Genomic DNA, 23,984 nt, shown 5'->3' on the forward strand with positions numbered 1-23,984 from the left:
AATCTTGATATTTAATCATTCATGTCAACATATATCAACAGGTGCCTGGACAATATAATGTTATCATCGGCAGAGATGGTTTATTTTGCACTAATCTTTTCAAGTGAAGTGAAGCTTAGAATAATATTAAAAAAATCATTAAACCTTTCAAATATGAATTTTAAAACACAAATAATACATAACTAACTAAATATAAAAGTAAGACCTAAATACAATTTAACTGTCTCTCTAACTATAACATATTTAGGTAAGAAACAATCGCAAGTTCTATCATGGATCAAGCAGCCAACAATACTACATCTTACTTACATCTACCTAATGACAACAATTTGGCACCAATTTCAAAATAACCATTGAAGACTTAACTAATTTCTTCAACACAGTTCAATTTTCCACTTAAGGTAGTAAGCCTCACAAAAAGTGCATCTAGATTCTGGCTTGTTCATTTTGATTTACTTTGTAACCACCAGTATTTATTTGTTTCTTTGTTGAATTTCATTAAAAGCTACCCAAGGGCTATCTATTTGAAGTAATCATTCCTTCTTTTGAGGTAATAACTTAGTCAATACCACCTACCACTAATTCTTGGGCTACTCTTTACCAATAAATAGTGGGATTGACTGTTAAATTATAATGTCCCATGGCTCAAAGGACAAGCATGTTTGATGGTGAGATTCAAACCCACAGATTATGAGTCAAGTGTTTTAACTGCTAGGCCATGCCAGGCCCAGCAACTATCATTAACCATGAAACTATATATACTATAACTCTGAAAGTACTAAGTACATCTTATGAAATTAGGTAAAGCTTTTAGTCTGTTGTATAAAAAAAAATCAGATTTTTAAAGACTTTTTACTAAAGATGTGTCTGTGAATTTCCAAAACCTTCATTCAGTCAGTTTGAGTAAAAGGTGATTTTCACATTAAGAATACAAATACTTTTTTTCATCTCACATATTTCATACACATAACCTCTAGAACCTCCCAAGTGAACATCAAAATATTTTTCTGTAAAACACTATTATATCCATTATTTGCTCTATCTTAACATAAACTGTAGAGAAATCAGTAATGGAAAGCTGAAAAATATGAGATAAATCTAAGTTGTTTTTCTTTCTACAAGACAGCACACTGTAATGGATGATTACACTTATCTCTTTGAACAACATAAGCTACTAGCCTTACATATATTCTTTCTTTTGATGTTATTGCTTTACAGATGTACTTAGATTGCCCCAGTGTCCAAAAATCATTTATCACAGTGGGACAACTTTGTGTACACAAACAAGCAAGTTACAATCATGCTATGAGATATGTGTTATGATATTAAGTATCATGAGAAATTGTTTTTATTTAATTCTTTTTCACTTAATTTTTCTTTTCTAAACTAATTATTAAGTTACTTATACAAGAATAAATAAATACACACAAAAATGTATAAAGTTAGTACTTATATCTGTACTCAGGTCTTTTGCCATCAACAGGTGAGGTAATCTAAACCTACTTTTTTGAATAGTTTGTTGTCCACAAAATTATTCATGTTTATTTCAAATATGCATTTTAGAATACAAAAAAAACGTTATCACAGACTAAAACAGAATGTCCTAAAACTACAATGATTAAATGCTCGAGTTAAACACCATGATTACGAATCAAGGCTGAATAATTAAGAGCACCAAATTAAAATTACTTGTATAAGGAATCTTGTAAAGAAAAAAATTGTTATTTCTATTGGTTATAAATAATTCAAAAGAACATCAGAGAGTTATTTAGATTTCTGCAAAAGACAGAATGATACGGGAGGGGTGTGTTATGTGAGTTTGATATTTTTGTTTATATTTCTGTAAACCAAAAAAATTGGAGTTTCTAAGTTTAGATTTGTCAATATCCATAGTATGTGTATATAATTCAATTGGACACTCAGAAACTCAAATAAGGGTTGAAAAAAAACACAAAAACAGAAATGGGCAATTTGGAGCACAAGTGTGTCATATGACACAGAAGAGTCAAGAATGAGAAAATATGTAAATATTTTCTTTTGAAATTAGGAAATTAAAACTTAGATAAACAAAAATTTTAATTATAAACAATATTTTGGTGCTTAGTTTATTAAAATACTTTGACCATAAAGGTACTTTAAATTCTGAATGTGACCCCTAAAAAAAAGTTTTGACATGCACACTTTGACACACCCATATCCAGAGGGTTAGTGAATCTGAGGTGTATGTGTGTGTGTAATATATACTGAAATACTCAGCACCACATACACTTACAAATCATAAATGATACACAAAAGAAAATCATTTACTAAAATACTGAGCAAGTTAAAGATGTACTGAATACCTGTATAAATATTTGTAAGTAATTCTTTTGACGCATTTGTTTGCTAATTGAAAAATATTAATTTTGTTAAAGATCAACCAACAAACAAAATAGCTACTTGCAACAAATTACACTGTATGAGATAAATTATTACTTACCAATACACATCCAGACAGCAAACCTGATCCAAGTAGCTTTGGAAAGCTTCGTTATCAGGTACAGGTTGATAAAAATGCTCAGAAAAGGAATGAATGGGACAAAAGGTACCTGTGAAAAATGAATGAGCAACAAAAGCTATATCTACATGGAAAAACCACCTAAACCACAGGCTCATAATCTCTAATTCTACAGCACTTTTTAATACAATAGAAGTCTTCATGGACTTTGACCTAAGAACCTAAAGTAAAAATGTTTTATTTGATTTTTTAAACAGTTTATTAATTTTCACTTTTTAATACATGTAGAAAAAAACATCCCAACAATTTGTTTTGTAAAACCAATTGGGACAGCAGTCTGTGTACACAGTGGAAAAACTTATTACACAAGTGATGTAAACACTAAAGAAAAACTATATACTTTACATTATACACTGCTTACACAAAAAATTAGAAAACCCATTACTTTGTTTCCTGGACTCAACACCACTTTATGAGTAAAACAGGCAACAAAATATACCCCAATTCACTACTACTATTACAACACTATAAATTGCATAAATATGGATGGTTTAGTTTAGTGATAACTTTGATTCTGAAGGCTGAATAATTCAAAAGCTGTCATGACAATGAGCAAGTATTATATGGAAATCAGTAAATTAAAATCTTCTCTTTTCATTGGTTATAAATAATGTAATAATAAATGTGAAAGAGAATTATTGACATTTTTTGACAAACAGTACATGATAGGAGGGCAGTGCATGTGGATTTGATTTTCTGGTTTGTAGCTATGAAAAACAAGATGATTGAAGGCTATAAAATTTGATTATGTCTCAACAAAATCTATACTTTAAGTTTTAAATATGTATTAAAACTCAGATGCTCAAATAGGGGGTGGAAAAAATATTGAAAATGTGCAATTCAGACTGAATGAGTGCCACTGATATATAAAAATGAAGAGTGAGAATTGATATAAATATTTCCTTTTTAAATTAAATCTTATATTAAAATCTGATTTATTAGTTACATATTTACGTCAAGTTTATTGACATATATTAATAATAAAGTAGTTTTAATTAAAATTATGTAACTGTAAAAAGGATTGTTACAAGCACACTTTTACCTACCCATATACACAAGTCCAATGAAATATGCCCCAGAAGTGAATGGATTAAGGCTTGATTAAAGTATTTGTTAGTAATGATATTCAGGTATATATTTTCTACCCATTTGGTGATATATGCTCTTTGGCAAATTTTTGCAGTTATTTAGTTGCATTGCTGTAATGGCAGCAACACCTGGTCAAGAAAGTTGCTAAGATTATCTTGTTCTATTTGCTTCATTTTTTTTGTTCTGTATAGTAGGTCTTGTCTATTCTTCAGTAAAATATAGCATCTGGGTTAATAAAAATGGCACTGGAATATCCTTTGCTGGCCAGTTATGATGATGACTAAATTTTACATCTGACCAATGCTACAGGGAAGCAAAGGTCAGGAGGTGACATTATCGACAGGACAAAGAAAGTGGGTTTACATGTTGAATTGATCACTTTCTTTAACCAATTTCTACTACGAGATTGTTACAAGTTAAGACTTCTTTCAAAAATTTGTTTTAGTTCTACGAAGAGTAATTCTGAGGAAAAGCTGTGAAGTCAAACACTGCCTAAAATATAAGACTGTCATTTCATCTGCATAGGAGCATTGTATTTTCCAATTATTTATAATAACATTTTGTTCATTTATTCATATCTATTTCCAGGTTTGTTATTTTACACTTAAGTGAACTCAGTTGAGTTATCTATTACAGAACAATCCCCTTATTTGTTGATCAAATCTGCTGTTATTTGTGAGTTTGCCTATCTGATACTTGTTGGGAAGTCAGTTTACCTGAAAATACCACAAGTGGATAGAAAGGAGAAATTTTGGTTCTGTGCCATCAGGATTTATTGTGAAGTTCCTTAAACAATAAAGTGTAAACTTGCCATTTCTTGATCTATTGAGTTAAATTTTACATGCACGGGGTCAGTCCATTGGAATGGCCCTGTACTAGAAACTTAATGTTTACTATAATTCCCAATTTAATATTTATACTTTTACAACAGTTGGTAAGCTTTCAATAAACATTACAAATATGTTGTACACAAAAAAAAATTAAAATTTAATTAAAGTATTTCTATAAAATTCTGTGAATTTACTGAATCAGTATTATTCTCAAATCCTCATTTCAGTGCAAGGTAATTTTCGTACTAAGAATAAAAATACTTTTTATTTTATAGCTTTCATATTTAATTTATATAACCTCTAGAACTTCCTACATGAATATAAGAATTTTCAGTAAAACTTTAATCTTTGTATTTATTTTCTCTATCCTAACACAAATTGTAGCAAAAGTTGAAAAATATAATATGAAATCAAAATTACCCTTTTCTCTTTCAATAGAATGACTGCAGATTGTAACAGAAAATTAAAATTATCTTGAGAGCTTTGGGCATCTTAACTTTTCGCAAATGCTTTAATTTTATTTTATTAATCTTTGAACAGTGTCTAACTATACCACTCAGTGAAAGTGCAGAGAGTTTAGGATAAGCACAAGTCATGTTATAATGTGCATTGTGTAACTACACATTACTCATGCATTGTTTTAAGAAAATTTTTATTTATTTATATACTTTTTACTTTCGTTTTTTATCTAACCTTATAAATTTATAATTTTTACATTTTAATAACGTTTGTTAAAAATATACATCAATACAAAAATACATAGATAAGAAATGCAGCATTTACTTCAGGATCGAGGCCATCTGTTCTCAGAAGCCAGTCTTTTTTCATCCTAAATTTCCTCATTAACTTGGTTGACCAAAAACGAATTCATCTAGCTTCCAAACACAAACAATAAAAAAAGAATGCTCGAAAACTACTAGAATGTATTTGGCTTACTAACTAACCTATTAAAAATGATTATTCCTCAAACATATTTTATTGAATGAATGAAATTTTTAAAACTTCTACCAAAATAAATTAACATACAGATGTCATAATCAAGTAGTTCACAGAATAGCCTTTCTATTGGTTATAAATATGTTGCATTGACAAGTTTGTTTGTTAAGCATAAAGTCATACAATGGGCTATCTGAGCTGTGCCAACCATGAGTACTGAAAGTTAACATTCTCCTAAATTGAAAATGTATTTCCAACAATACTTACCTCCTCTCACACTTACAGCTACTACTTGACTGCTAGAGTTTCTTCCTTCACCCATCTAAGCATTGGTCCAATTTTTTCTCGCTTGCTCCAGTCTTTTATACTCCACTTAATTGCCCTTGGCAATATTCATCTCATGACACTCTGAACTGGTATTATAAGTAGGCTCTCATGTAGGCTGGTGCCATTCCTACCAACATCTGGAAAAAACATTCAGGGACCTGGGTAGGAGGACACACAACTTTGCCCTAGCTCTCTGGAGGAAAAGCCACTGTCCACCACCTCAGTGACTGGAAACTGGGTATGGTAAGGACTCCCTAACTCCACCAGTAGAATCTGGGGGTAATGTGAATTGGGGAGTCCTGAGGAACAGTGCTCTGGAAGCAGTGCAATAGATGAATTAAGGTCCCTAAATTTTTAAAAGGAAACTGACCTCAATTTATCCAATCTGATGATCGGCAGGGACAGGCAGGATCCCATTATACTTTACTTATGATGGTTGCTAGAGAGGAATTGGTTTGAATAAAGTACACCTGCCTGAGAAACACTCACCACAGAGTGGGATCCTGTGACAAAGTAAGAGACCCTGAAATATAGCAATGAAAATACTCACCCTTCTGCTGAAGTGACTAAGATAGCTACAGGAGGTAGGCAAAAACCCTCAGATGAAGATACCGCTAGATCATGCAAATAATGTGAGATAAAAATATTGGGAGAGGTCCATATACCAGTCTGCATAATGTCCTCTAAAGGACAATTCAACTGGACCGCTAAGGGCACAGAAATAAGTCAAATCTGATGAGACATGTCTCACAGAAGATTCCTCGCCTTCAAAGAGAGCCCAGAATAAAAAGTCATTGTCTAACATCTTGAAAGGCATTAGTGCAGGCAACAAGACACTCACTGAACATGACAATGATCAAAATCTGATCAGTCATAGAATTGAGAAATGGTGATCAGATGAATCGGTGAAAAAGATTAACCCCTGTCTTGGATAAGAAGAACTAGTCTGAGGATATCAGTAGAATGATAGAGAGGTCTGTAGACAAACAGTTCAAACCACTCCTACCAGCTGTGTCTGAAGGTTAGTAGCAATTAAAAATAAACCTTCAGGTACAGGTGATACATGGCATATGAGAATCAGGACATATACAGGTATAGTGAAAGGGCATGTAGTCACCTTAATGTATCAGGTTGGTAACTGGAATGGTTGTTTGGGACAAGGGACCCGAAACAACCTGAGCAATCCAGAGAGTAGTGGGGACTCAAAGAATATTTAGTTGATAAGGCCACTGTATACAGGGGAATATGGAAGGTGCAAAACCATTTGTCAAAGAGCCAGGTCAAAAAACAAGTTATGGTTGGCACTTCTGATTGAAGTGGGTTCATCTTACTCTACATATACCATTGCTGATAATATGTGCCATTTCCATTGAGAAATGTCCATTTCAGGACTAAGCAAAATCAAACTGAGACAGATACATGTTTAAAATTAAACCCCGATACCATATGAAAGACTGCATAACCTCTATGCCTGAAGCTGGAGCTTCTGGATAGCCAGGTGTACCCTGTCAAATCAGGGCTGCCTTCACAGAGATGGCCTAAGAAGAAGTGGAAGAGGTGGACACTCTCTGAAGGTACCACAGAAGCAGAAATGAGGGTGTAGCCACCAATCAGGTGCTACCCACAGGCATCGACAATGGGTCAGAACAAAACAGTTAGTACCTTGGGTAACGTATGAATTAGAGGGAAGGCATAGAATAGTAATAACATCCCATCCTGATGGAATGCATCCATTGTCAAAGCCCAAAGGTGAGGTACTGGAGACCAAATTGCCAGAAGTTGGGTGTTCCAATGAGAGGCCAACTCATCAAACAGTCATAAAATGTGTGCCAAATCAATGGAACTTAGCAATGCTGCATCTATTCTGTTGGGAGAATGTGTTTGGGTTGAGAAAAATCAATCTGCTACTGCAGTCATCACCCGTGGAACATGGCAAGCTAGTAGGGTGATATGATAGAAGTGGTTCTGAGAAAGGTCCAAGATTTGAAAACAGGGAGCCCTGGACCAAGTGCCTTCTCGATGAGAAACACAAGACACCACCACAGAATTTTCAGATTGAAGCCTGACGATTTTCCCTATAATAAGACCAGACCATGAAGCATTGCCTTTGGAATAGCAAGTAGGACTAAAACAATATGTAGTGAAGTCTCGTTGTCCATGCGTAGACCCTGGAATTCCTGACTGTTCGTACCTGCACCCCATCCCTGAAGCAAGGCATACGTGAAGAGATGGAACTTTGGACAAATGGCATGAGGGATTTGAGTGAACTCACATTCCCAGAAGAAAAATAACTATCCATACAGTGGGAAAAGAAGAGGTGAGTAAGAGTCGAGTTTTCTGTTCCACAGCACAGAGCCAGATGTGAGTTAGCTGAGCCTGGCTGAGAGACGAGATGAAAAATTAAATATCCACACTGATGACATATTGAAGTGGAGCAAAAATAGATGTCACAGCTCTGAGAATGAAGCCTGCCTTGGTGGTTTCTGAAAGTAGAATCTGAGTGTGCTGTTTTGATAAGATGGTGCCAGCAGTAACCAGTCATGTATGGCATGGTGTGTGCCATGGAATGGAGATGACGAGAAAAACCCTGTATGATTTGGCAGAACCCATGTGAAGCCTGTGCTAGTCTGAAGGTAAAAACCCTGAACTGCAGTACCTGATCCCTGTGCACAAAAATTGCCGGTAGTGGTGGGATGCCATCACTATGGCAACTTGCAGATAGATGCCGAGTACAATAAACTTGGACATCCTCAATCCCAGTAAAAAACCATCAACACAGATTGAGGAATGTGTAACTTATGAATCTTGGAGAATTGAGACATTGATATAGACAAAAAAGATCGATGACATGACTCCAATCTCCTGTTTTCTTAGATCAAACAACCGAGAGGAATAAAACCTTGGAAGAACTAGCACGACTATCTCACTACCTCCAGACCAGCCAAACACAGCCCTATAATTCAATTCCAATTCATGAGGAGTTGCGGGAGACAGAAATCCTACAGGTTGGGTGGATAATAGAGGTGAAGATTTGCCTCAAGAACCTGTAGTGCTCCTGGATCCATGAGTAAGGGTACTTCATGTCCAGAAATACTCAGTGTCCAGCCCTCACAAACCTTGAAGGTATACAATAAACACTGATGCTGCTGGTGGTGATCCGCCCCAACAGCGGAACCCATGGATATAGACAGAGTGTATTTTGGGTACCAGTGTATCAAGGGGCTGATGTCAGGGTTAGGGACCCTCAAATATGGGTAGAACTAAGACACCCCCCCCCCTGTAGGAACCGATGAAATTCGACATGCCAATGACAACAGAGGTGATTGTAGAAGCCAACAATCAAACCAAGTTACATATTAATAATTGTTCCAGCTCCTCATCAATGAAGGTGGTGAAACCGAGATTATTTCAACAAGTGTAATATAAGGAAAACAAAAGGTTAGAGTTGTAAGTCCATAAACGTCCATTAGTGTATTCAGGTGAACTAAAAACTCTGCCATAGAATCCCAAAATTCAAGGAGCAGATTTATTACGTGAGAGTCAGATTATGCTTCCATCTGGTGGTGGTAGGCTAAATCATGAAGTTCCAACAACCTTGGTGGATAAGGCTTACACTCAAGGGTCTGCAATGGAAAAGATGCCTGGTCTATGACAATGTTTTGGTGTTTGACTACACATTTGAGTCGGTGTCTGAGAACCTGAAGATACTAGTCCAATGCATACTAAAGGCAGATTTCAGTTTCATGCAAATGGAAGTGGAGTTTCTTGGTCACATTGTGGGGAGAAGTAGTCGCAACAGACCTCGCTAAGATAGCTGTGGTGAGAGACTGGTCTCAACCTGTGACAAAGCAAGAAGTCTGCAGTTTCTTTGCTTTCACGTCAAACTACCGGCATTTGTGGCCAAATTCTCACAGATAACAGTACCATTGTCAGCTTTCATGAAAGTGAAAATACACTTTAGATGGAGTGAGGAATGTGATCAGGCATTCTGATCCCTAAAGCTTACTTTAATGGATGCTACAGTGCTAGCCTATCCCTGTCAGTACTGTTTCTCTTGAACACTGATGTTAGAGTGGTGTTATTGCAGTTGCAGGAAAAAGTGGAATGTGTAATTATGTATGTTAGTTATACACTCACAGCTCCCAAATGTAGATACTGTATGATGAAAAATGTGCTGCATGCTGTGATTATCTTCAGAAAACATTACTGCCACTACTTGTATGTTAGAACGTTCACCATGCTTTTATTACACTGAAATGGTTAGTAAACTTTAAAGATCTGGAAGGGATGACAGTATTGCTGGAATATGACTTTGTCATAGTTCATCACTCAGGTCTACAACATAGAAACATGGACAAACTATCTCACCACATGGTGAGATCTTGTCCATTTGTAAAACGTCCTGATCCTGGACACCATGTGGGAGTTGAAACCATGACTATTTCTGTCTCAGCAAAAGCTGACCATAAAGTAAATGACTGCCAACGTTAACACTTCAGGAGCTCCAACATGCACAACTAAATGACCCTTACCTAGCATGAGTGTTCCATGCTGTCCAACAAGGTCAAGTCTGACTAGGACTAGCAGAGAAGCACAGCACAGACACACGTAGCCTGTGGCACCTGCATGAACATTTACAAGTAAAAGAAGGTGTGCTGCACCATTGCTATCAGCCTGTGATACATGGTGTTCTGACAGTGAGGCAGCAAAGTGACCCCTTCAACTATATGGCAAGAAATACTCCACAAGAAACTAGCAGCACAAAAGCAACTGGGATACAGCTAGACTGGTACATACTTGATACTCTTACAGGTGGTCCTCTAACATATGAGCTACAGTTTATGTGAGGTATGCAAAAATACATGAAATACATTGATAGATTATGTCTGTGGGTCACTGAGGAGACCTTGGTGCACTGGCTTAACCAGAAGTTTGGAGAGGAAACAATGGGTTAGAGGAGGACAAGACACAGGCTCAAGTCATTCTGACTGGCCTAATGATGGAGAGGCACTGCAGATACTTATCTGGTAGTTTTTGAAGAAATAAAAGAGGAGGCTCTGGAAATACAAACAATCACCAGCTCCAACTGGCAGACACACAACTGTTGGCCTCCCAATAGATGTGGATGGGATTTGTCATCAAAGCTAGAGCAGTCAAGTAGTTGGAAAACTACTGACTACTTTCCAAGCCCTTAGCAGTAACGTGAAATATCGTGTCAGAGCTACACCATATGGTTGCTACTTGATCATTAAGGTTAGGACAAGCATTAGGTCAAGAACCTGATGATTGAAAGAAATGAGAGTTTCTTGCTTTCCAAGTTATAAGGTGATGTACACTGTAATGTATATACTACATTGTGTGATTTCCACCTCATTATTAAATGCTAAGATGACTGTCAGGTGGTTTAAAGGCTAATGACCAATTGGGTGTTGTAATCCCTTATTCTCTGAGCCAATGAGCAGTAGTGAAAGAACAATGTATACACTACATTGTAGAGTTATTGCTTGATCTTCAAAGTTGAGACAGTCATTAATTTGTACAATTAATGATTTAAAGAAATAGTATTCCTTGCTTTTTTGAGCTGTTGGGTAGTAATGTCTAACAGAATTTATGAACTATAATTGTGGATGCTACTCGGCTATTAGAAGTTAGGAGAGTCACTGATATGTATGTTCACAGACTGAAAGGAAGTGGCAATGTTTGCTTTCCAAGCAATCGAGTGGTACTGAGATGTGATATATGTAATACACTGTAAAATTATAACAGTTAGGATGATCATGAGAGTTTAAAATCAATGATTGAGAGGGTGTTGTGACCCCTTAATTTCCAATGCATAGATTGAATTTCCAGATTCAAAACTTTGTCCAAGGTTTTGAGAAAATCACTCTGACAATTCAGCTAAGCGATGAGAACTCTGCACAATATATAACCCAGTGCTTGCCTGATTTTTCAGATCTATGATCAACAAGGGAGTCCAACTTTTTCTGTGTACTGAAGCCAGTAGCAAAAAAAAAAAAATTAATTTTAAGCTTGGTAAATAGACTTTTAGTTGAAAAGTCTTAATTCATCTGAATTTACCAGTGATTATTTATTTTGTAAAGGCAGAATTAAAAAGTAATCAAGTCTGACAGCCCCTAGATGACACAATCATTGCTACCTAGCAAAGCTTTGTCAGATAATTTGGACATTGCTGAATTTATTTATGCAGTAGTTGAAGAGGAGTTGCGTGGCAAGCTGCTCATGTTGAAAACAAATTAAAACAAATGAAGCAGCCACACACAGATGATGGTAATAAATAATAAGACAAGAAGAAAACAATAATAACATAGAAACAAAGGATCTGATCTCAAAGTTAAAAATTGATGAATATGAGTTAAATGCAATGAATAACCTTGAAAGTGTTATTGAGAAATAGTGTTCCTGTGATTTTCATTAATGCTGAGATAGTGTTTCAATTCTGACATTCTGCAGGTTTGTGGATTTTTCCATGGAAAAGACAAGAGTAACAAACACACACCATGGCAAGAGAGAGAGAGTGAAAACAGTTTTACTTGGGCTTCAAAAAACAGTTTCACTTGATGGTTCAGACACAACTTTATCTTGTGTTTCTCATAGTGCAAAGATATTTTAAGTTGATCAAGTCTAAATATTAGTGAGTGAATGCAATATTCAGTAGTACATGAAATTCACAAATAATGGCTTAGATATTATAACAAATATATGCATGTGGTTTATCCAGTGCTTTATTTGGTTGTGAAAGGAATATTTTCAACCATGCAGATTGAAATATTTCTTATATGCAAACAGTTTCACTGGATATTTACTTCATTGTTTCATTACAAAACACAGTTTTGTAGATTGGAAATGCAGGCTGCAAGTGTAATAGGGGAAGTTAGAAGGTACAACCTGTTTGGCAAAACTTTGTAATTTGACGTAACTGTTACACAGTTTGGAAATGGAAACCTTAAGGCAAGACCATAAGTGCATTGGTAAAAGCTAACATTAAAAAGTGAGTTCAGCAGCCCCTAATCCAAGTCAGCTTGACTACGTATGACCAGAGTAATCTCAATCACTATTTCTTCCTCCTGGTATCAGGCTCTGTCAACCACATGGTAGCCTAAGGATGAGACCAGATTAGAGAATTTGGTGCATGTGTGTTTGTTGTCTGGCAGAGGCATCAGAAGACAGAAAAACCACAACTAGCTGGTCAATTGCAAAAGGGAAAGTAGAGGATCTGGAATTCCTCAAGTTACTTAGGCCCATGTTCTATAGATGATAATGGGTGCGAGTACACGTTAATCCTCTCTGTACGGGCATCATTTACTGTGCATGTAATGAGGTTTTAATGACTTACATTCAAAATTTTATTAAACCACTTTTTGTTGATGTTATACTAAATAGTACAGCATAAAATTGTAGCTAATAATCCATATTTTAATAGCATATACGTTTTAAATTCTTAATCTTATATGGCACTATTTAAAAAATATCCTTAATGATAATATAATGAAAATGTTTCACAATGCACGCATGTGAGCAACTCACGGGTAACGTAATTCGATAAAGTACAGTGAACTGCTCGTTACCCCAAGTGATTTCTAACTTATAATGGCATGAATAGTAGTTAGTCATGGTTCAAAGGGCAATAAAACAATAAAATTTAATTATAAATAGATGTATACTGTTATAAGTTTAAAGCTATTTAGGATAAACGAATGGAGTTTCATGTTATAATTTTAAGTCATTCTAGAAAGAAAAATAGGGTAATTTAGATTTATTTTGATTTTTTTTTTGGTGGTTACGAGGTCGGTTGAATTGACCAACCTTGCATGGAGTTAGGGTAGAGAAGATAACAAATAAAATATAAAGTTTTACTGAAAACAAAGATTTGGAATGTATTTAAGAGGTTTTAGAGATTACACAAATGAAATTTGAGACTTTTGAGATGAAGTATTTTTAATCTTGCAATGAAAATCACTTTGCACATGAATTATTCAAAACAAATACTCAGTATATTGACAGACAAATCTATTTTTAATTTATTAAAAATACTTCAATAAAATGTAGGAATTTTTGTCTGTGAAAGACTTATAATGTTTACTGAAAGACTGTCAAATTTTGTGAAGATATACACACTGTATTAAAAGTTAGTGGTATCAAATCTATAAAGACTTTAAACAAGTACAAAGAGGTCACATGGTCAGTCAAACTGACCGAGCCTGTATTGAGAGAGTTGAGCCTGTAGACACGTTGACTGACTAGTACCTAGTTTACAGTTGCAACAGAGTATTACAAGTCCTTTTAACACACACATTTGGCTGAACCTTTGCAACTGAATCTGGTCTTTCACTATTCAAAGTCAGGTTTCAGCCATGGTCAGTCTCTGATGGACTAGCCAGTGGTTCTCCTGACTTGTTCCAGTTTTACTTTAACTGAACTGTAATGGATCCCTCATCATACTTCAAGGAGTTGTAGCTACTCCAAGATTTGTATGACTTCCTCTACAGTGGGAGACGTGAAGTTGTCAATAGTGCCAGTTAATGTTGAGCCCATTGACAAAGATGCATTGTTTACTTCAAGGTTTGAGCTCCTCATTATGGTTCATGAAGGTCCTGATGCTGCTGGGAAATCCAATAAAGTCCAGCACAGAATCACTGGAGTTGAAACTGACAGATCTGAAAGAACAAAGCCTCTAAGTTGGAGTCAGTTGATGCCATCTATGAAGATCAAAAGAAAGAGGATCCCACTGATTTACTCAGTCTTAGGTTGTGGGACCACTACATTCCTAAACCCAAGAAGAGATTTCTGGTGCTAGGTACATCTAGAAGGATATCCAAGTTCTGGGAAGTTAAGGCTGGTGTTGGCTCCAACAAATCTGTGAAGTTAAAAGCAAGAAAGGCTAGAGCAACAGTGGCATAGATGAGCCAGATGGCTCATTCAACACTTTCTGCCATCAATGAGAGACCTTGAGACCTTTGATCTTCGGAGCTGGAACTACCAGAAGATCCAGAAGAAAATACACCAGTGCCATCAAGACCACAGAAGACATCGCAAAGGGGGCTGACCATAGAATTTTACATTAAGCCACCTAAGGTGACTGCGAACTGGTCCAAGTTAGAGGAAATTTCAGTACTCAAGTGTCATTGCTAGAAGATGGCAGCCAAATGGATGGAGGCTTGAGCCCTCTATAACCAGGAAGATCAGCTGAGGTAAAAGGCCACTCCCCCATCAAGATATAAGGAAGATATCTGGTACCTGCAGAAAAAGCAAGCTGAAGCTGAGAGGAACCTGGGGAACCCAAACACACCTTAAATACCAATCGTAAGATAACAGTGATGCTGGCTGTTCTGCTGGAGAGATCAAAACCTTCTTGGGTGAGTATATATATTTTACATATGTTTAACCTGACCTATAATAAAGCCAGTGTGTGGCACATCATGTAATGTTTGATTTCTCGAAATAGAAGTAGTCATAAAAGCCAAAATTCTTTTATCCAGACAGAATACTGATTACTGTCTACCCATTACGATTTTAGTGATGGGGGTGCAAGAGGACCGTGAAACCTTATAAGTGTAGTAAGTGCTGGTATAATAAGCCTAAAGTGGTGTGAGATCACCTAGCCTAGAGCCAAGTGCATAAAATGTATCACGAAAATAAAAATATCAATTCAATTTTAAACTTAAGTCATTTCTGAATTAAGATATTTTCTGTTATATCACCAATGTTTTTAATAAAAACAAACCTCTTTAACTCTCTCAACACGGGTTCTGTCAATTTGACCGACCACGTGACCTCTTTGTACTTGTTTGAAGTCTTTTTAGATTTAATACTTCTAGCTTTTAATATAGTGTGTGTGTGTATATCTTCACAAAATTTGGCAGTCTTTCAGTTAATATTATAAGTCTTTCACATACATAAAACCTTCTTTTTTAGTGAAATATTTTTAATAGTCCGTGTACAAAGTAATTTTCATGTTAAAATTAAAAATACTTTCCCTCACCACAAAAATCTCAAATTTCCTATGTGTAATCCCTAAAACCTCATAAATGCATTTCAAACGTTTTTTTTCCAGTAAAATTTTATAGTTTATCTGTAATTATCTCTACCCTATCTCAAAGTGGGATTGGTCAATTCAACCAACCTCATAACCACCAAAAACAAAATCGAAATTAACCAAAAGCTTACCAAGTTATCCTGAAAATTCAAAATTCCATATTTTATTTAAGTGCAAAACTAGCCATAAAACTGAACATATGACTACATTGTAATCTGCTTACTTTTTGGTGATATTTTAAAAACAGAATAAATGTTCATTATCTACTAAATAAGGTAGTTTGAACCTAGTGTTGGTTAGAAATATGGTAATTGAAAATGATAAAAAATATCCTTTCAGTTTTTTTGTTTCAAAGCAACATTACATGTTAGAAGCACTTCAGCTAATACTGATATTACCAATTACTCAGTCTGAATTCTTATTGAATTATTCTTTAATTACCTTGAATAAACCACTGACCAAAATGCTTTTCTAAATTTTAGTTACATCTAAACTTATGGTTAGCTTCTACTAACTATGATTTAATTGAATCCAGATTTTTATCTTTAATGACAGTGCAATACTTTTTAGATATTTAACATGAATTCTTTATACCAAGTTAACTCACCTGAAATGACAGGTTTCCAATACTTGAAGGCTGAAGCCAAAGAGCTACTAAAATAATCAACAATAGTAGAGCCAAAATTATTCCTGGTATGATAACCTGAATTTCTAAAGAGCTAAGCTGATCTTCAACTCCAACCAGGAAACAATGAAAGGCCAACACCACCAATACTGAAACAAGAAGAATCACATTTCAATATCAACATAAGAATTTACAGAATAAAAATTTCCTTAGCTCTTAGGTTAAAAAAACCTTATCTAAATGAATAAATCTATACCAATTTAAGATAGACGATGATGAAAGCAAAGGATATGGAGTTATGGTTTCCAGAAAAAAAATCATTTGTGAATGTTTTGAACAGAAAACTCTGTATTCTGGCATAAAGAAGATTTTATATGTAGTGACAATTTATGTGAAAAAATCATATTGATAATTATGTGGATCTTTACTTCCCAAATAAGTAATATAGTACTAAAAACATTAACTAATAAGAATAAGCAAACTAAAATAACCAATAATGGATGACTGATTATAACAATGTTTGTGTGTTCACATATGTAAAACTTATTACGAACACAAAAGTTTTAGTAAAAATCTAGGATTGAGACATTTTGACATAGAATTTAACTATTATGTCAGAAGTATATATTTATCATATTTACATTTAAAATTAAATTTCTGAAAACAATTATATTACTGCACTGTCAATAAGCAAATTTTTACAAGAAATAATATACAATGTGAATATCATAAGTATTGAGTTCTTCAAGCAGGTATATTAATGTAATGAATCTTTTTATTTCCTATAGTTAACTATATTCTTTATGTTACGTGTCTTTAGTGTTTTATATTTTTATAATCACCTACAATATATTCTCATTATTGGTAAGAACACCTATTCATTTTTATTTTAAAACAAAATATTTTATCGCTTGATAAAGAACTTCCTAACTTAAAACAATTAAAAAGGCTAAACAATTAAGGGTATAAAAAGACATAATAACTTTTATATACAGAAAATAAGAAGCAGTACTTGCTTGATACAAATTCATCAGTTTTGTTACACTGATAAGTTCATTAAACAGGATATAGCAACTACAAAAATACTTCTATACCTTCAAAGTAAACAAATGAATAATTTAGTATTCTTAACACTTACCCAAACAATAAAGTTTGGCCTTAAATTAAATGTCAAAGTTAGTTACTTATTTGTCATGTTTAACAATAAAATAAACCACTATTATTTCATTAGCTAGGCATTAAAAAAATTAATTAATTGAAGGTAAAGAAGTTGGAATAATTTATTACTGTGTACAGCTACTGATGGTATATTTTGTTACTAAATTTAAGTATTCAAACTTAGTTTCAATTATAGAAATCAGTGGCTCATAGCAGAGAAAATGCTTACCAATTCCTGCCACCAAGTAAGTACTGACTTGTGATGACAAATAGGTTGGTTTGCTAAGATTATTAAAGTTGAATATTTGCTGCAGAATCTGCCGACCAGTGTAGTCTTCTGTGGACAACAGCATGCCATTATCCACAACAAATCCAGAGTTTAATGTTGTCGCGTGGTCTAATGAACTGTCTGACAGATAACTGTCAAAGTACAAAAAAAAAATATTGAGAAGTTATTCCCATATATTATAATTATCAAATTTTGTGAAATAAACAAAAACAACAATAATCAATCTTTTACTTACATAGTTTTAATGGTATTTGAAAGACATTTTATGTTCAATACATTATACGACCATTTTTGTGCATAGATTTCATAAAATAAGTAAGAACTTCAACATTTAAAAATGCACAATAATTTATTGTTAAAATAAAATATATAATTAAAAACTCCAAAGAATTAAAACTCTACATGTTTCAGTGGAAAAACTTCCACCATCTTCAGTAGACATGCTATTGGAGACATTAGGTGACACTTTTTACCATCAACAAAATCGAAAACTTGCTTCCTTGTACACAATTAGTCTGTAACTACAATGGTAACTTTGATTAGAGAGTTTATATAAAAACACAACCACTGGGTTATACTTCAATTTTACAAGCTATATATCAATATTGTTCAAAAAAAAGTTAATTAAAACCTTAATTCATTGAGAATGTAAAACTGTAAGCACTTATGAAAGAATATCAAGGGATTGCTTAGCAGGAATGATTTTCCTATTACTTGACTGGTAGATTAATTTGTTATTATTTGAACAAATGAAACTTTATATAAGACAATCAATGTAAAAAGTCCATAAATGCACTACATTTATAGCTTTGTCATGTGTATATATATATATTGGCAAACATGTTTGGTATGTCAAAAAATATTTTCATATTCTCCTTAATAATGTACCAATGCAGCTAAGATGTTGTTTGCAGTATTTTTCTAGATATCAATAAAGAATTGCTTCTCTAACAACATCAAATGTGGTTTGTCAATTAACCTATCCTTGTTGTAGGCAAGATTATATTGGATCCACCAGGAGGTGAGAGGAGATAGCATGAAAGAAAATGCAAATTGAAGAGTACTGGATAGCTTGAGCATATTGGAGCATGTCTCAGGCAAGTCTGAAATAGTCATCCACCTAAATTGCTTTAATATTTTAACAATGGCTAATAAATAAAAAAACCTATGAATAAAAGAGGGTTTACTCATTTATAAGCAAATGCTACAACTTAAGTCAGTTCAGCTTATCAGTTGCTGATTAAGCTACAAGATAAAGATAACACATTTGAATATTTATATTTTCAAGAAAACTAACAAACACAACCTTCCTAAGGTACATTACACTATGTAAACAAATTTTATAAGTATAATAAAATGTATTTGAACAATTTTTTTAGCAAGAGATAATCCATTTTAATTGACTTAAATTATAGATATGCCGTATATTATCCCATATCAGACCAATTTTACATTAAACATAATTTCACTATAATCTGCTATAACAAAGGTAAAAGTTTTAGAATGTAGTGAAAAGTATTTATTTCGTTTCTTACATACTTTGGGAGAAGGAAAATATGAGTTAGATCTTGCAAAATAAACAAGAAAAAGCAACTTACGTTTCAAAAGATGGGGCTGTATCACTTTTTTCAAGACTCCTTGTAGGTGATTTGAGTTCAATATATTCTTCACTTGCTTTGTACCTACAGCAAACAACAAATACAACATCCTAACAGATGGATTGAGAAATTCATGTTATGCAATAACAAACGGGTTCATCTCATTCAGATCAACTATTAAAACGAGATGTACAAACAAAATAAAGATATGTATGTAAACACCTACACATGTATAGAAGTTTAAGGAACACATGACCATGATAATTTTTACATTAGCCTCTCTTGTAAAAATCATGCAAACAAGTTAAACAAATTCTTATAAAATATAGTTCTTTATAAATAGTGCTTCTTATTCAAATGTGTATGTATTACTCTACACAACTGTAACTTTAGTTACATAGAGATCCCAAATTTTATCTAAATTTTAAGTATTAGACATTTTTAACTTGCCAAAGTATATTAGTGTCAGTTACTGGTTGACTATGCTTAATTATAATTCAGACATAAGAGGCTTCTACTGAAAAAATCTTGTTTTTATTACTGAAATATTAAAAATTGTTACACTTCACGATGAGAGAGTTAGCATAAATGCTTACTAAAAAAAGTGTCAAGTAGATTTCAAAAGACCCAGAACCTCGATATTGGATGTAGTAAACTTTTCTAATGTTTGATTTTTTGTAACTATCAAAATTAACAGTTATTAAAAACAACTAGCAACAAGGGTGTTCAACTGATAAAACAACATTACTCAATAATATAATCACATTTTATACTGTCCATTTTAATATACTTTAGGGTATTTCACTTAAATTAAACCTTAATTACTAAATTTCTATTTACTTAATTGTAAACTTTTAGATCCAATTTACCATAATTACTTCATAATAAAATTTCTAAGCAGCAGATGTAATTTAAGCTTAAACATTCAAAATAACATATGCATGAAGTATCTGAAATTTTCCATGTAAATATGCAACACTCCAATATCCATTAATACGGTAAGTCTAGAAACAAGCTTTTACAAAAGGTACCATAGGCACAAGTTTACTCAAGAGAACATTAAATTAATTTCAACTTATAACAATAATCTATATCTTTTTTCATAAATAGCTTGTTTTTTAGGCCATACAAGCTTTATTTTATGTGAGATTGACGTATAATAAATTTGTGCACCTAAATAGTAAGTTAATATAGAAAATTTTTGTAACTTCTTAGTTATGGAACCAAGTCATATCATAGGAAAATATCCATATAAAACATGCAAATGTCTATTAAAGATAATAGGTTGAATCTACATCTTATAGCTGAATTTGTAATTCAGAGAGAAAATAATTAAAATAACTAGGAAAAATACAATTCTTCATTTGTCCCATAACACAGGCTTCTTGCCAAATTTCTCCCTTTTGAAAAATTAACACATTATGAAATAAAAACAATTTCTTGGAGTACATGTATATTTGAGAAAAATTAAGAAAAATGCAAAACAAACAAGATTGTTTTCCATATAAATATTAAAATGACATGTTACGTGGCTCCCTTTTTTAACTTTCTTCAAACATGTTTACAGTGCATATAGGAAATACAAACTTGTCTGACATTAAGTCTGACATTGTTGTTGCATACATGTGTAGTAGGATGTATACTATATAATGAGTCCACTGGAATGGACAGCAACTGTCTGTTGTAGAATAAACAGGCAGTTGCTGCCCATTCCAGTGTACTCATCATGAATAGTCTGCCTAAACAACCTATCAAAGCACACAATATGTTTTTTTACTTTCTTTTATTAATACAGAAACTTTAAAAATTTTGTATTTAATCTGGTTATATACAGTTTTGCATAAACACGTGATCCAAAAAACCACTGAGTTATTTTTGTTTTAGTTACCTTTCTTCTTTTATATTTTCTAACAGATACCTGTTCCACTTGTGGGGATATTGCTGCAACTGACAGCAATAACCTTCACTGGCCAAATATATGATATCTAGAGGTTACAGTCTTAATTATGTTGTAAATGAATGACCATTCATGTGATAAACCTGCATCGTTATGGGTACATGCAATACTTCCTATTAATACAAAGCACTGAATTCACACCAGTTCTACTTAGTCTTCACAGTCATAGATCCTGTAGAAGATGTACATCCAGTTTTACACAAGTACACACTGTGTTTTTTTGCTTTGCAATATAAATAAACATTGTGTTTCAGTGTACATCAAGTGTTCCATTTTGTTTATACCCTCAGCTTTAAACTCAGGGTTATCGTGCAACTTTCCTGACTGATCCTCTTGTTATGAAGCAGACCTATCTAACACTCAGTTGGAAATCAGTTTCACCTGAGAATACCACAAATGTATTATAGACCAAACAAAAGAAATTTGTCACTCCTTTAAAAAATAGCATAAGCATAGATCACATCTTATTCTCTACTAAATATTTAAAAACTCACCGTAAGAGAAGTACTGACACTGCTACCAGGGTGTAGGCCAAAAGTGTACCAATAGACATCATATCAGCTAGTTCATTAACATCAAATAACATTGCCATCAAACCTATAAAGAAACTTTTTTTAAGAAATTCAGGTTGGATGTGAAACCTTACTGATTTATCACAAAAAAGTAAAGCACATATTTTGTTTATATAAATAAAAAAATAAGGTTAATTGAAAACGCTTTAATGTTTTAAAAATACTGGATTTTTTGTTTTGCTTGGAATTTTTCATTTCAAATAACGTACTAAAGAAAAAAAAATCCAACAAAAGTACTAGCATATCACTATGCTTCAATTTAAATTTTGATTTTAGCAGTCATATTCAATACATTAGTATTGGGTACAATGGTGTCACAAGAAAGTGAAACCCTACCCCGGTGAAATTAATCATTTGGTAAGACTCAGCCACCAAAATGTCAATGGGTAAAAGTTGGGCATTCACGATTTTAAAAATACAATGAAAATAAAAAAAACAATGTTACATTTCACTGTGTGTTGCGGCATGTGGTTTACCGAAAGCAAAACTATCTTTTAGGAGCAAGAAATTTCAGATTGAATTGTTATGTACCATGCTTTATCACTTTAAAATTTTACAGAAAGCAAAACCATCCAGCAACAAGAAATTTTGCATTGGATTGTTGTTTATCATTGTATTATTTTTTATTTCACCTGTAACTTAAATCTTATGGAAGGGATCTTTTATTATTTGCAGATGAGGATAAAATCAAACTGGAATCAATGAGCAATTTTTAATTTTTACACAGTAGTAAGGAATTTGTTTTTATCGAACATGAAACCCTTTGGTAAAACAAACTTTTACATCACTTATTACTTGTAGTTTTGAATTTTACCTAATTGTGTAGAGTTTTGTTTACTGAATCTGTTGCTGAAACATTCAGCAAAAGTAGCTTCACATTTATTTACTGTATTACATTCTACGTTGTTTAGCCTTTCCTGAGTATTAAAGTGTTTATTCTCTATTCACGTACTGATAAAGCTTAGCTGAATTAAGATTTAGGCCTGCTAAGTCTCATGAATTTACTCATCACTTCAACAACAGTAAAATAGATAGGTATAAGCTAAAACGACATGCATAGTTACCTAGATGACTGTACATACTAGGTTTCAATAAATTTATGATTCTGTCAAATGTTTTTCACTCTTTACAAAGAAAGGTTATTGAAAATATTAAGTGTTTTTGATAAATGTGTAGAGGACCAGTGTATAAGAGTTTTTGAAGATTTTTTTCCTTTAGTTGTGAAAAGGTTGAAGAAATAAAACAAAGTAACAAACAAGGCAAAAGGTTATGCAATTAAAGAACATCTCCAAGAACCAACACTGTATTATGAAGACACTAGTGTATTGCCCATTGAAAATAACATGTTATGAAAACTCTGTAAAGATTGCTATAAATTAACTAACAACAATTTTATAACCATTAAATATCACATTTTTGTTTCTTAATATTTCTTTATACGCAGCATTGAAAATGTTTACATCATTTCTAATGTTAAAAAGCATCCTAAAAGAAATTGAAAAAATTTTCAGTATCTTAATTATTGCTGCATAATACAATATTTTTAAATGTTTTTACATTCCTATTTTTCTATTCATGTAAATTTTCACATGTTGTAACAAAGCATTTAATATTAAAGAAATATTAATTTCTTTAATTGCGTAATTTAAATGCTATGCATTCACACTTATACACATGTAACTAAAGATTATCTAACTCTAATGTTAGTAATAGTAGGTCTATTTGTAGTATAATTTATGCATTAGGCCTAACATATAAATGTAACTTACGGCTTAGCTGAAATACTACTTCATCGAAATCCTTGGTAAGTTTTATTTTGCTTTTGTCTATAACTCAATGTGAAAAACTTAGATGTTCATTAAACAACCGAAAACAATATAAATAAAATGTTATTTAGCTTATCATGGTGCAATAAAAGATCCTAAAGTATTATTTGGTTTCTTGATAAAAGAGTTAGCACAAAGGATCACATATAAAGTGTAATAAACTTAA

The 23,984-nt window shown here is 33.1% G+C and overlaps 1 protein-coding gene across 4 annotated transcripts in view; it reads right to left on the minus strand.

The window, feature by feature from the left end:
• The window catches only part of LOC106467478 (cationic amino acid transporter 3-like), a 70,819-nt gene that overhangs the window by 4,544 nt on the left and 42,291 nt on the right, over nucleotides 1–23,984 (minus strand). For all 4 annotated transcript variants that reach the window (XM_013927837.2, XM_022395672.1, XM_022395670.1 and 1 more), the window contains 5 exons: nucleotides 21,915–22,017; nucleotides 19,464–19,547; nucleotides 17,806–17,996; nucleotides 16,401–16,567; nucleotides 2,480–2,588 (listed from right to left, as the gene is read on the minus strand). In XM_013927837.2, coding sequence (XP_013783291.1) covers nucleotides 2,480–2,588; nucleotides 16,401–16,567; nucleotides 17,806–17,996; nucleotides 19,464–19,547; nucleotides 21,915–22,017 — 654 coding nt within the window. The remainder of the gene's footprint in view (nucleotides 1–2,479; nucleotides 2,589–16,400; nucleotides 16,568–17,805; nucleotides 17,997–19,463; nucleotides 19,548–21,914; nucleotides 22,018–23,984) is intronic.

Source organism: Limulus polyphemus, unplaced genomic scaffold (genome assembly GCF_000517525.1).
Source record: "Limulus polyphemus unplaced genomic scaffold, Limulus_polyphemus-2.1.2 Scaffold2627, whole genome shotgun sequence".
NCBI classification, from domain to species: Eukaryota; Metazoa; Arthropoda; class Merostomata; order Xiphosura; family Limulidae; genus Limulus; species Limulus polyphemus.